This window comes from Pantherophis guttatus, chromosome 1 (assembly GCF_059756535.1).
Source record: "Pantherophis guttatus breed Tessera chromosome 1, ASM5975653v1, whole genome shotgun sequence".
NCBI classification, from domain to species: domain Eukaryota; kingdom Metazoa; phylum Chordata; class Lepidosauria; order Squamata; family Colubridae; genus Pantherophis; species Pantherophis guttatus.
Genome location: NC_142063.1, coordinates 313091548 through 313106468, shown reverse-complemented (window position 1 = coordinate 313106468; position 14921 = coordinate 313091548). Strand labels below are relative to the sequence as shown.

Genomic DNA, 14921 nt, shown 5'->3' with positions numbered 1-14921 from the left:
GTGTGTGTGTGTAGAATGTGAACATGGTAATTTGAATCAGTGAACAAAGAAAGACAAAGGCTATACTTAAAAATCCAACCTAAAGATATAAAGTTTTAAAGCGTTAATTTCAAATATTCTCTTATGAAGTATATTTATATCACAATACAGGTAGTAGAATATCAGAAAATATGGATAGTTTAGATGACAATACTACATCAATTTATTACAGAATTTACCCTTCTGAAAATAAATTATTCCTTGGTTGTATCATTCTGGTTACTTCTTATATACTTATACTTATATAATTTATCTATATTTACTTTTACAATATATACCTACATTTAATCCGAAGTACCAGATATGGGATTCAATTTAATCCCATGTACGAGGCAACACAATTAACAGGCTGTGCCAATTAACAGATTTGGGTAGCTTGTTAACACACCAACATGCATTAAAACTGATAAAGTTTTAAAAACTATAAAATTGGTAAAGATTGGATCAATAAGCATCAAATGAATTATTTGTAAAAATAATAAAGCAGGATATAAATAAATAAATGAATTAAAAATAAACCCATATTAGGAGTATTAAAATATCAAAGTATTAAACCTGACCTCAACCACTTTCTTTTTTTTGTTGATATTATTCTTTTGCAGTTTCTCAGGTTGAGGAGCAGCTCTGCTGACTGGTGGCCTGAAAAATAGCATAACAAAATAATGGATAATCGCCTGTGAATGGAAAGAATTGCCTTTCATGGGCCATTCATTGTTTCTGAGTTGCTCTACCCATCCTTGAATCTGCCGGAAAATGTCCCAGCATGAAATATGTTCCTAGCATGTCCCCACTGTGGTCTCCCATCCTGCCTTAACTGATTCTTTCCTCCAGGAAATGAGAAATGTAAGATGCCTTCAGATGGTGTTAGCATAATTAGGAAAACACTATTTTAATTTAGGGCTGCTAAGGATGATTTAAACCTGTTTTACTCATGGGTTGAGAATGAGATGATGTCATGGGGACACAAGAGAAAAAGAATGCTAACACTGCAGGCTTGTGGTCAGTGTTAAATGTAAATATAAATAATTCCTAAATAGTAATTGGAGAATATTAAAAAGGTACATCCTTGGTGGCATGAGCATTTGTGCCCGTATTGTTGTTGTCAAACATTTAGCATAGAATAACAGGATCACTGAATCTGAAATAAATGTTCAAGCTATTCCAAATATTCAAAAACAGATCATGCCAGAAAAATCTTATTTCATTCTTTTACAATGTGACAAAATTAGTGGACCAGAGAAATGCTATGGATATAATTTACTTGGACTTCAGTAAGGCATTTGATAAAGTAGACCACAACCTACTGTTTTATCAGATAGAAACAAATTTTGCTTAAAAACAGGTTTCTCCATGGATTTAGTCCTAAATTTCACTTTGCTGCTACCACTTTATTTTAAAATTAAAGCCATGAAAATACTGATTAAGGATGGCAGGTCATGTCTTCTGTAGTCATCCAACAACCAGTGTGCTACTGCAACATTAAAGAGCATGAGCTTCATATCACCCCAACAGTGGCTGGATGATGCCAGAAGACATTAGAAGTCTGACCTAGGCTACTTAGAAGCAAGAGGCTTTTACTTCAGAGTGAATTTAATATATTCAGTTCAACAAAGACACCATTTTTTTCCTGACTTTGCTCGTCAGAAGCTGGTGGAGAAGGTTACTAATGGTGATCACATGACCTTGGGACAGTGCAACAGTCATAAATACCTGCCAGTTGCCAAGTGCCCAAATTTGATCATGTGATAATGGGGATGCTGCAACAGAAGTTAGTGTGAAAATCAGGTATAAGTTACTTTTTTTAGTGTCATAGTTACTTCAGTCAGTGAATGAACAATTGTAAATAGAAGACTATCTGTATATTAGTTAAACAGGTTATTGCAAATAGTATAACCCATATCAAAACTGCAACAAGCTGGGCAAGTTATGAATTCTCCTGTACCCCTTTGCTGACATTTTGAGTTGTCCAGATTTTTGCATCTGAGATCTGGCAGCCTTCATATGCTTGGCTAGGTAAATGTCATAGTTTATGGCTACAGCCTCTAGAGATAACATTTTAAAAAAATAATAAATGTGTATAGAGAAGCTAGTTTTGAAAATCCAAAACTAATGTAAACCTCAATTGTAAATAGGACAGGTAATATTTTTATGTTAGTTAATTACTAAAAGTGCAATAATAGTATACCAAAAATAATAGCAAACCAAACAATAAAAACTCGGGCAAGATAAACATATTCACTTTAAGCATTAGCAAAATACTTCAACACTGAAAGAATTACCTTGATCCCCTTGTAAGCAGCAAATAAAGCCAAGTAAGAAACTTAGTATAGTTCAGAAAAACAGAACGAGACCATTAGAGCAATTCATGCACAAGCTTCTTTTGAACTGACTGTTCATTCCTTGTAACACACAGCCATGCTGTTGAAGCATGCCAGCAAAAACTAAAACAAAAATTAAAAGAATGCACCAATCCATAAACTCAGAAAGGTCATACCCTGACATCTTGGGGCAAAGTCTGCACTAAGGATCCAATAGGGCAGGGAGAAGGAAAAAGAAAAAGGAAAGGAAAGGAAAAGGAAAAGAAAGGAAGCTTCATCAATGCTTCCCACATACTTCTAGTATATTACATAAATAATAAAGTTTATAGAAATGATTCCAAATATATCAAAATTTGCTTTCTTTTCTAAAATCATTTCACATATTAGATAGAGGGAAACCTAAACAGGCAGTAGGCAAGGTAATGAAGCAAATCATAACTCATGGAGAATATATGAAACAAGCATTTTCAAACATACATTTTCCACAACTGTTTTTGAGAAATTCAGGAGAAGCTTAAGACATTATGGCTGGATGTTAAATAAGGAATGGAAGAAATGATCTTTAAGGAATGTTAAATTCAATGCAATGGAACAGAACAGGAATATTTTTCCAATGTATTGCTTCAGGTGATGTCTATGAAGGTGTTTTTTAAAGCGAATAGTAGAAGAAAGCATATCTCCCATCATATATGGTCTCTACTGTCCATTACCTTGCATTGTTTTAAGAAATCAGTTTCATAAAACAAAGAAAATGGTGATTTATGCTCAATCCCAAAACCACCAATTCCTCATAAAATGTCATACATTGAGCAAGAGTGCTTATTCAATAAGCCTTATAGTTCCTGAAGGCTATGTTTATATTATGGTTTCATTCATAATTCCAAATGAATAAAAAATTTATTACAAGCACTTATGGCAAGGCTGTCAAACTCGCGGCCTGTGGGCTGGATGCATCCCGTGCTGGCCACGCCCATGCACGGTTTAGCGAAGGGGGAAAAAGTTGTGATACGTCACGTGATGCCACCGTGACGCCGCGAGTTTGACACCCCTGACTTATGGTTTACTGAATAAAATTCCCAGGATTATTTTTCCTTTGACCAGAAAATTGTCCTGTGTGAAAAGTGACTGAGGTCTTATAGAAGTTACTCAGATTTATGTCTGAATAAATGTGTATAGGACACTGCTGTTAACTTATTAATAGCATCAAGAAAGTCATTTTTAACTGTCATGGTGTACTGCCTTTCTCAATTCAGTGCCTTTCAGATGGTTCACACTATGTCTTTCATCCCAAAAGGATTATCCAGGATCTTTTGTCTTCAACTATAATTTTCTTCCTTCATTGACATCAGGCTCACTAACTGTACAAAATGTACTATGTTAGTGTATTCTAAGCTACTGTTCTGATATAATTCTTCTGACTTTATTCTTTTTTATTTCCCATCTTCTATTATTTCGCCCCATACATTTGTTTTCTGTGTGCAGTTAAATTTCATATGTTCCAATGGTTTTAGAATTATTGTCCTCTTGCAAATTTTATCCTACCCACTTCTTATCTCAAGTAGGGGGAAAGGAAAATGGTTCACAAGAAATATATAAATGTTAGAAGGCTTCCGTGCACATTTACAGAAGTGTGTATGAAATTATGAAAAACTAAATTTATGTTTAAAAAGAAACTTCATTTTCACAGCTAACCATGGGCGAATGCAGTCACCAGACTTCATAGTTACAGTTACTGTCACAATCTGGCTCATATTTCTTTTATCTTCATTTTGTAAAATCCACCAACTGTCTATGCTTTTAAATGCTAAACAAATTATATTCCTTTACTACCATAAAACGTCAGGTCCATTTGTCTGTTTAATTCCAATATTTTCAAAAATATTTTCACCAAAATTTAATCTTTCAAAATTACTCTGCACTTTACAAGAAGTGCTCAAGTGATTGCCTCACATAACAATCACAATCTCTGCTCCTTTTGTTACGATTGTTAAATTAAGCAAGGGGTGTCTCAGGGATTGGAGAGGGCCCTGGGAGGCCTGCTCAGCACTGGGCCTTCACTGTAGTATCTCTCCAGTTTACACATGACCTGCCCTGGGCCTCCTAGGGCTTTTCCCACCATGTGCTTTGCTCTCCGCCCCCTGGGTCCCTTCAGTCCACTTATATTTTTCGAGATCGCCTTTGGGAAACAGAAGTGGATGATCTGCCATGCATGCTTCCTATACAGAGGCTGTTTTGTGCCATCTTCCAAAGTGGCAGCTACTTCTCAGAGGGCACCATGCATCTGGATCAACTGCTTTTCTTTCCCAAAGAACAAAAGAGTACATCAGAAAATAATTTAATAATTAATATTATAGCAGATTTTTGCTCACTCAGATATGATTTATACTTACTTGACAATTCCCTGCCTCCAAAGGAAAGCAAGTTAAAACATAATAGAATTATTAATGTTTCCTTTCAGTAATGCATAAAAATGTTGGAATGTAACATGTTATTCAAAGAAAAATGAAAGCATAAAAATATTACAAATGGGATACAATGCTTTGCTTAAGCACTTCAAAAGAAAGGACATTATTGGCATAAACTTTATGCTATAGCACCACTTAATGTAAGTTAAGTCATCAACTAGAAGAACCAAATCATCTAGACTAACTAGCTGTCCCTTGATTCAACAAAGGATTGAATCAAAGCACTACACCAGTTGCTTCAGACTTAGTTTCTTACACTCCCTTCTCCCTTTCACTGTTTTTTGGAATCAGATTATATTCCTGACCTTGAACCCTGTTGCTATGGAACCTACCTGGAGTCTGATTTAACTATATACCTGACTTTGGTTCTCCTGACTTTTGTTTATTGCTCACTATCTGAACTACATTCTGATTTTTACTTGTCTCTTGTCCTTCCAAATGACACTTGGGAAGTCCTACAAGGTCACAAGATGAGACAATCAATAGCCAATGATCATGAGATCACAATGAAACTTTAATTGTAATATTTCAGATCATAGCTCTGAAAACACAAGCAAATGCACTCTTCATATAAAGCTCCTATCGTATCAATGCTTGTTGTTAACAACATCACTTGAAATCATCAATATAACTCTTTCCAGCTACAGCATTAAGCACAAATATCAGGAATGTCACTGTTTTCTGATTTGCTGCTCATACTGGCTACCTGTGTGATGATGATTTGTTATGTTCAGCTTATATTCATTTTTATTTGAACAACATTTGTGCCTCCCTATGCCTAGCATATAGAACAGGAGTGTCAAACTTGTGGCATCAGTGGCGTCACAGTGGCGTCACATGACATATGACTTTTTTCCTTCGCTAAACTGGGCGTGGCCAGCGTGTGACGCATCTGACCCGCAGGCTGTGGGTTTGACAACCCTGATATAGAAGCAGAATGGTAAAAAAAAACCTTAGCATACACACTGCTCCAGCTGAGCCAGGATCACTATAGTTCCACTCAGCTGTAAAGATGAGAGTTATCAGGATGAACACTGCAGTGATACAAATTATAAGAGAACTTTATTCCATTAATTTCTTTCAAATACTATGTGTACAAAAATACCACTCAAAATGATAAAGGATCTTCTTTAAGCTATTTCATTCTCTATATGCTAGAGATAATAATTTGTGAATAAACATCACAGGAGAAGCCAGCCTGGACCATATTACAAACCTGCCTATTTCTGCAATTTTTTTTTCTTAAAGTAGCAAACCAAATTTCTTTGGAAATTCCACAAAGGAGGACATATATTTAACAATGAGTTCCTGGTTGTTTCCCTAGCAACTAAAATTCAGATGGATGCTTGCTACTGAATCTGATACTGGAGGAAATATACTTCCTAACCATTGTAACTATGTGATTAATCTTGTTTCAAATAAGCCATCCTGGTGGCAATCATTCAATTTAACAGGAAATAAAAAGATATAATGAAATTAATGTATACTGATATTACCCTGTTTCCCCCGAAAATAAGATTCAACCGGAAAATAAGTCCTGGCATGATTTTTCAGGATGCTCATAATATAAGCCCCACCCCAAAAATAAACCCCAGTTAAGATTGTCAGCCAGATGGGTACATTTCAGTGGTGGGTTGCCAATTCGTCATGGGACAATTCACTGTGGGACAAGAGTTTCACTCTTATCAAAGAAATGGTGGAATAGAATCATTAAAGAAAGGATGCAAAAGGAGGGACAGAATGAAATATGAATGACAAAAATTAAAATATTTTATTTATTTTAAATAATTAAAATGAATCATTAAATTGTCTCATGGCGAGTTGGGCGTGGCAAGTTGACCCGTGGCAAACTGGCTGTTCCGAGTTGGCCGTGGTGAGTCGGCCATGATGAGTTGGCCGCAGCGAGTTGTCTATGGCAAGTTGTCCCATTCCACACCAGATAAAGTCCTTGTTACCCATCAGGCTCCCTGTTCCACTTGTTTTAGAGACTTTTCTAATTAAAAATAATAAATTAGTAGAAAATTTGAAAGCTGCAGACCTAAACAATACTCTGTAGTATCATATTTATTTGCAGAAATGCATTTGCAGGAATGATTGACTGCATACTTGGAACTAGCTTATATTTATTAAATCACTGTTCAGCAATTATGTCTAATATGGCAGCCATTTTGTGAATAGGCAGGTCTCTTATGGCAGTTACTCTGGAAATGTGCTTATCACATGCTCCCAAAATTCCAAACCTACTGTCAGCCAAAAATGTTGTGTTTGACATAATTTTCAAACAGTGTGGTCTGACCAGTGCAGTATTGAGTGAAACAATCACTTCCCACGAATGTTCCAAATTGTGTTATATCCAGAAAAGAAAGGAGCTGCGAAAATCTGTAACTGAGCTTGAGATGGCATCTCTCACATACTGTATGGGGATGTAGATTCAGGGTTTGCAATCAGTGAATACAGTATATAGTCTATGACTGGCATGAGGGCCTGACAAATTATTATGAGTGCAAGATGGGAAGATCATATCTCCTTATAATCTCCTAGGGGAGTGACTTTATTAGACAAGGACAGAACATGAAATAACATTCTAATCAAGTCATCTAAATAGAACCAAACCCCAAATTCTATCATCCTAATTACTGCGGACTGTGATTATTTTTCTTGTATACTACCATTTAAAATATTTTTAGGAAGATTTTAAAGAAAAGAAACATTTTTAATGGAGAAGATGCTTTCTGAATTCATCTACAAAATATGTTATTACTTAACATCTATTATCTATCATATGAATATGTCTTGCTTTTCCAGATGACAAAACAGAATGTTTGCATGTAATTTAAATATGATTCTACTGTACACTTTTCAGATTCTCCATATTGACCCAGGTTATAAAACTGCAATTAAATTAATACTTTCCTGGCTTCAGTAAAAGTATAATGGTTTTGAAAATCAATTTGATCAAACAAACTGTTCATCTGTCTGTCTCTCAATTTGACTTGTTTGCCACACATTTGTTTATCCTTTTACAATTATCTAAGAATCTACCAACTGTCCTTTAGAGATTTTGTCGTCCTTCCTGTTATGAGAAATATCCTCAGTGCTCTCAATATCTATACACTGAATGGTGAGACTGAAAGGTCTTCCTCTGCCTGGTGTTTATTCCATATGTCAAAGGGAGTGTATATTCAATGCATATAAAAATGAAGTTAAACAGACAAAAGACAAACATTCTGTGACCTGCAGCTTGATGCATCTTACTCTTTCTAGCAATAGAATGGGGAAAGTTAATATAACATGGATTCTTTTAGGGGACATGGCAGGAAAAGGCTATGCCCAAAGTTTGTACCTACAGTAGATTAAAATTCCTTTCTAGAAAGTAACAAGTGAGCAGGCCCATATTGCTGCACTGTAAATCAGGATATTCACAGAGGAAAATAGCTGGCAAATATTTGTTTTGGAGTGGAATTCTCTCTGCAGTGCAGATTCATTTCAAAAAGGGTAGACAATGTGAATATCTACAAAGTAGATTAGTCTGGAAACATGGAAAAAATAAGTTCTCCATGAAAGCATCTTCTGCATGTAGAATTCATATGCAAAAGAAACAAGTCTGCACAGTTCAGTCCATCCACAGCATTTGAGCTGTGAGGCAAAGATATATAACAGGAGCCACTCTGAGAGATCAGCCAATAAATTAGGGGTTAGGATCAGAAACAGCAGAAAAGATATCAAAAAGTGGGATAGTCCTCTTAACTTCAGGCAGCATAACAGGGTTATAATAATGTAAGGCATTGTATAGTTTCTGATGATAACATAATTACTGTGCATTTTACAAGTGAACTAAATACAGAGAATCTGGGCTGCTCCTGAAATGAAACAGGAAGATTTAGGAGCTGGCAATGGAAATATACCAATGCACTTGTGTGCTTCTCAAAATGCCTGGCTTCCTAGCACAATTGGTTAGAGGCAAAACTATGTTGCCATAGCACTGACAGTAGAGTTACATATATTCTGAGAGGTACAGATTTACGGCACACTTGCCAAAAATAAAAATTCACTGCAGTCATGCTGTTAGGGAGATGGAAGAAAACGACTTGTATTTTGCTTATAAATTCAACATTCTGTTTAAAATGATAAATTCCTTATTATATTAACTATGATACAAATCACTAATCCATTCAGTCATGCAGATCAAACAAACAGATGCTGCAAGCATAGCATATAATTCAAGTGTTAGTAAAAGACAAAATGCAGGCATCTGCAATGTTCACATTTTAATAATATGAAACAGCTATAGACACCAGAAGCATTATCACCATTCTAGCGTTCTTGGGCTAAAGGAACTGAAGTTCAGTGCAAAACACTGCTTCTCATCCAAGACCCAAATCATTCAAATTTGCCAAATATAAGATTATATGGCTTACAATTGTCCTGAATTCTCTGGGACAGTCCCACCACTGATCAAATTACCCCACAGTGTGGGAGCACTTTTCTTAGGACTCCCACACCACAAAATTGTTCCTGTGGCTCCTTTGATAAGTGCCCTGTTCCTAAATTACATGGAAAAGCAAGGGGAAGAGAACCAATAAGAACAAAAAAGAAAAAAGAAAAGAAAGGAGAAACAGAAAATATAGAGAATGGAGATACGGGCCAAAGAAAGAGGGAGAGGAAAAAGAACAACAAAGATGGGGAAAGGAGAGAAAAACAGCTGTTAATTATCTTAAATAAATGTACATTATTTAACAGCTTACAAGACTTTCAATCTGTGGTTAGATGCAGCCTGACAATATGTGTGTCATATGTATGTAATAAAGGATATAAGGAATTTTTATTGTAGGAGGACATCCTAAACAGAAAAAAGTATGAAACATTTGGATACATATTGACAAAGAAATAAGAAACCATCCAACTACACTGTGGTTTATAAGATGTGGGAATCAGACTGAAGAAAGCTGGAGTACTAGTCACAGTGCTGTATCTGAATGAAAAAATTTTGAATACAAATTTCTGCTGAACCATTATGCTTATTGAACTTTTGCCTCAGTTACAATCATTTTAGGATACACCACTTGCTTGATGTATCTTTTGAAAAAAACATTTTTATAATTCAGCTAGCATTCAGGTTGTTTGGCATACTTGATATCTCCTTTACTTCAGTCTTTCCAATCTTTGGACTTTACTTCTAGAGGAGGTAAAGTTGAAATACATTTATGCCATAAGCAACAATGATATTGTGTGGAATTAATCTGTAATCTCAGTTGGGGCACACAACAACATATCATGCAAATATGTTTAAATCAGCATGTACAGCCTGTAATAAAGTCTCAGAAATGTGTTGTTCCATGCTAAGTGTAAATGGTGTATGTTTGTGCATACCGCAAAGAGGGGGCTGCGGGGTTTTTTAAAATTGCCCTTGTTTAAACTTTTAAGGGGTTCTGGGAGGGGGGAGGGGGGTGGGATTGGAATTAGGGTTGTGGGTTTGGGGGATAACCCACTAGGGGGAGAGTTGGGCTTGGCCAGGATGTTCGGCGGGGGTGGTGGGGGATCCGGAGGGGGTCGAGCTGGTCCAGACTGTGTTTTTACCATCGGTACTGTGTGTGGGAGAGGTAGATATGGCGGGAGCAGGGGGCCATATCATGTTAAGGGAGCACGCACCCGCTGTCTTCAAGCGATAGAGTGCTCCGGCCCCCAAGGCTCCACCCGTTCTCCAGGTAGTACAGACCTTCAGGGCCCGGGCCTTCGCCTGATGTTGTGCAACGCCAGGTCTGTAGTAGATAAAGCCCCCCTCATCTGTGATCTTGTTTACGAGGGGGGAGCGGACCTGGCGGGTATTACGGAGACCTGGTTGGGCCCAGAGGGAGGGGTCCCTCTGGTAGAAATGTGCCCACCAGGTTTCCACGCATTCCATCAGCCAAGGTCACAGGGGAGGTGAGGGGGAGTAGCGGTTATTATTAGAGAAGGCCTTAAGCCGAGGGAGACCACTGTACCTCAGACAGCTGGTTGTGAGTCCCTCCTTGTGAAGTGGGGCCACGGGGTTCAGATGGGTTTGCTGATCACGTACCTGGCTCCCTGCCACATGGCGGCAGCCCTGCCCGAGCTACTCAACGTTATTGCCGCGGTGGCGGTTGATACCCCCAGACTTATGGTCATGGGGGATTTCAACCTGCCATCTGTGGGTGAGGCGTCTGAGGTGGCTCGGGAGTTCATGGCTTCCATGGAGGCCGTACGGATCTGGATGGGGAGAAACGGGCTCAGGCTCAACCCATCCAAGACCGAGTGGCTGTGGTTTCCGACGTCCCGATATAGTCAGCTGGCGCCATCGCTGGCTATTGGGGGCGAATCATTGGCCCCCACGGAAAGGGCTCGTAACTTGGGCGTCCTCCTGGACTCACGGCTGTCTTTAGAAGAGCACTTGACGGCCGTGACCGGGAGGATTTTTCATCAGGTTCGCCTGATTCGCCAGTTGTGTCCCTTTCTAGATCGGGACTCGTTACGCACAGTCACTCATGCCCTTGTCACCTCTCGTCTGGACTATTGTAATGCTCTCTACATGGGGCTCCCCTTGAGGTGCACCCGGAGGCTCCAACTGGCGCAGAGTGCGGCCGCGCGGGTGGTTATGGGAGCAACATGGAGCTCCCATGTAACACCTCTCCTGCGCGAGCTGCACTGGCTCCCGGTGGTCTTCCGGGTGCGCTTCAAGGTTCTGGTTACCTTTAAAGCGCTCCATGGCTTAGGACCTGGTTACTTACGGGACCGCCTACTACCATCAACAGCCGCCCACCGACCAGTACGCTCCCACAGAGAGGGGCTCCTCCAGGTGCCGTCGGCCAAACAATGTTGGCTGTCGGCCCCTAGGGGGAGAGCCTTCTCTGTGGGGGCACCGACGATCTGGAATGAGCTCCCCCCAGAGATACGGAGGATTCCGGATCTGTGCACTTTCCGCCGCGAGTTGAAGACGCTTTTATTTCATCAAGCTGGCCTCGCCTAAATCTTCTCCCTTTTAAGTGTAAATTTTAAATTTTTAATGTATTTTAAAATTATGGGTATTTTAAATTATGGGTATTAATTCAGCCAAATTTATTTAATTCATTTTATTCGATTTTAAATTTTGTATATCTATGTGTTTTATTTCATGGCTGTGCACCGCCCTGAGTCCTTCGGGAGTAGGGTGGTATAGAAATTCAATAAAATAAATAAATAAATAAATAAAATACATCTCCTACAACTTAGAGAGCACAAAACATTACATCAAAATTCAGAATTAAACAATTCAAATACATTTTCAATAAAAACTCAATCCATAAAAATGTGTTTTTACTTGACACTGGGATGAATGACTATTTTGCAAAAACAATCATGGAGAAAACAAAAGTCTATAAAGTATCCAGAATACAGAAAACTACAACTTCAAAATTCTGGAACTAAATATACACAGATTAGCTGTTTACATTTGACTATAAAATGACTTGGTACCCTTGCAAGGAGCTGACCGCATTTAACACTTTTGCCTTGAATGTTAATAAAATTTTGAACTCTGGACAAAGACTTTTAGTGTTTTTGACCTGAGCAAAAAACAAACAATAGTGAAGAAATTCTTCTAACAGCAGCCATATCAAATTGAATAAATTCAATTTAATTAAATATTTACCTTTGGCTTTTTTTAATCATTGTTTCTTGAGCGAGCATGCATGAAACAGCCTCTGTTTGCATATACCAGAAGTAAAATGGCTTCCTTCCTTTGCCTTGCCTTGTCTGCCTTGACAGACAATTATTGTGAAATGATGTTTATCAGGTAACAAAGAATCAAAAGAAATTGAAGAATAAATTGCTGTATTTTAATGCACTGGTAGCACCAGGTCGCCATTATTTTTGGCTGGAATGCAGATTTGGAGTTATGAGAACATGAAATGAGCACTCTTGGTAACTGTTTGCCATAATGAGTATGGCCAATCACTAAACATTTATCAGAAGGAAAACACGTCTATTGTATGATCACCTTTAGCCACATTATGCAAATACCATAAAAAGTAGGCAATAGTAAACAAAAAAATTAAAAACATGAACTAAAAAAAGAAAATATCACTAAATTTATGTAAAAATTCATCATAATTCTCTATGACTTTTGAATTTTACAAAGCATCCTTGCTTCTACATGTTTAGTAGAAGAAAGCCAGTTGTTGTAGTGGCTGTGTTGGTGGGCAGAAATCAGGTGACTGTGTATTCTAGGTTTCCCTTAAGCCTGAAAGCCATCTGGATGCCTTTGGACTAATCCCTTTTTCAGCCCAAGCCACTTTACAAGATTGTTGTTGTGGGGAAAATGGGAGTATGCTGCCTTGAGTTGACTAAAAATAAGATGGGATAAAGATCTAGTAATAAATAAATGTCCGTGTATTGCTTCATACTTCATACTTTTTCCTTTTGTTCTTTAAAATTTTCACCTATCTTTTGTTGAGGATTTCTTCAACTCCACCCCACGATGATTTTCTCGCTCTTCCTTTTCCTCCCAACCCATTTACTCTTCCTTCATATGTTTCTTTTATAATTTGATCTCTATTCACTCTCCCTATCTGACAGACCACAAGTCAACATACTTATTTTGTACCAGTCACTCACTTTTGTATTCAAGCCACCTTCATTCCACTCCCATTCTTCACTGTTCACCGTATCGCTCCTTGATGTACCACACACACTTAGAATATAGAATCACAGGGCTGGAAGAGACTCAGAGATCCAACTTCCTGCTCAAAGCAGGAGACCTTATACCATTTTGAACAAATTGTTCTCCAAGTCTATTTTTGAAAACCTCCAGTAATGAAGCACCTACAACTGAGTAGCAAGTTATTCCATAGATTAATTGTTCTGTTAAATATTTCTCTTTCTAGGTTGAATCTCTCTTTAACAAGTTTCCACTGATTACTTCTTGCCCTGCCCCCCCTGGTGTTTTGAAGAATAAGTCAATCCCCTCTTCTTAAACTATCAATTTCTAGTGTGTTTATGTTTTTCCTAAGATATGCAATTTTCACTAAATTTCCATTTAACAAAGTGGGCACTTTCCCATTTTCAGTTTTTTCAGCAAACACCCATTCTTTGTCAAGGACCACATCCTTTCTTTCTGACAGTATTTGCATATCTTAAATTTTCTTCATCCATTTCCCCATGTTTAAGAAAATATCTACCAAAGTACATAAATTCACATACTTGCTCTGTTTTCTCACCATTTATGAATGACTTGCAATTATTCATTGCATTATCATTGTCAAGCACAACTACCTTGATTTTTGATGCAATAATTTTCTGATCTCTACTCCTCATTGAAAAATACAATCTGACATTCGCTGCAAATTAATCAGGATCTAAACCAATAAATGGCATTGTCTACATAGCAAAGGATATGCATTTTAATAATTCCAAACAATATATGTATAATATTATTACAAGTATTCCTTTTACATTTGTCTATGAATACATTAAATAAGTAAGGGGACACATAAAGGTAATCCTCATTTAGCTACCATAATTAGGACTGGCAACTTAGTTATTAAGGAAAGCAATTGCTAAATGAATCTGCAACTCTGCTTACAATTTTACTTTAGCTTTCATTTGCTTTAAAGACCTAGAAAGTTGTAAATGCAAGGATTGGTTGTAAAGATATTTTTTCAGTATTATAATGCGAGCAGTCTCTAAACAAGGTGGTTGCTAAACAAGGACCGTATATCTTTGTCCTACCTCCTACTCAATATTCAATCATCTGTGAAACAATTAGTCTCACAGTAGCTTCACTTCAATCATGTATTTATTTCAGTGGTGGGTTTTGACCGGTTCGCACCAGTTTGAGTGAACCGGTAGCGGTAATTTGGCCTGTGTCACCGAACTGGTAGCGACCGGTGGCTGACCACACCGCCAAACCGGTAGCCCGGTCGCCGCTTGCTTGCCCCGCCTGCCCGCCCGCCTGTACAACTGCCAGGAAGCGGCTGGCAAAGAGGCGACGGCTGGGAGGCTTCTTGCAGATACATTGAAAAAGAAAAAGCTGCCGAAAACTACTGGAGGTTGCCAAAAAAGCCACTGCCGTCGGCACCCTGTTCTTCGCGCGGCCGTGCATGTGCAT

At 38.0% G+C, this 14921-nt stretch overlaps 1 protein-coding gene across 3 annotated transcripts in view; it reads right to left on the bottom strand.

Annotated features, from left to right (window-relative positions):
• Positions 1-14921, bottom strand: part of EML6 (EMAP like 6) — a 122503-nt gene that overhangs the window by 25928 nt on the left and 81654 nt on the right. For all 3 annotated transcript variants that reach the window (XM_087888489.1, XM_034427364.3, XM_087888480.1), the window contains exon 29: positions 600-678. In XM_087888489.1, coding sequence (XP_087744615.1) covers positions 600-678 — 79 coding nt within the window. The remainder of the gene's footprint in view (positions 1-599; positions 679-14921) is intronic.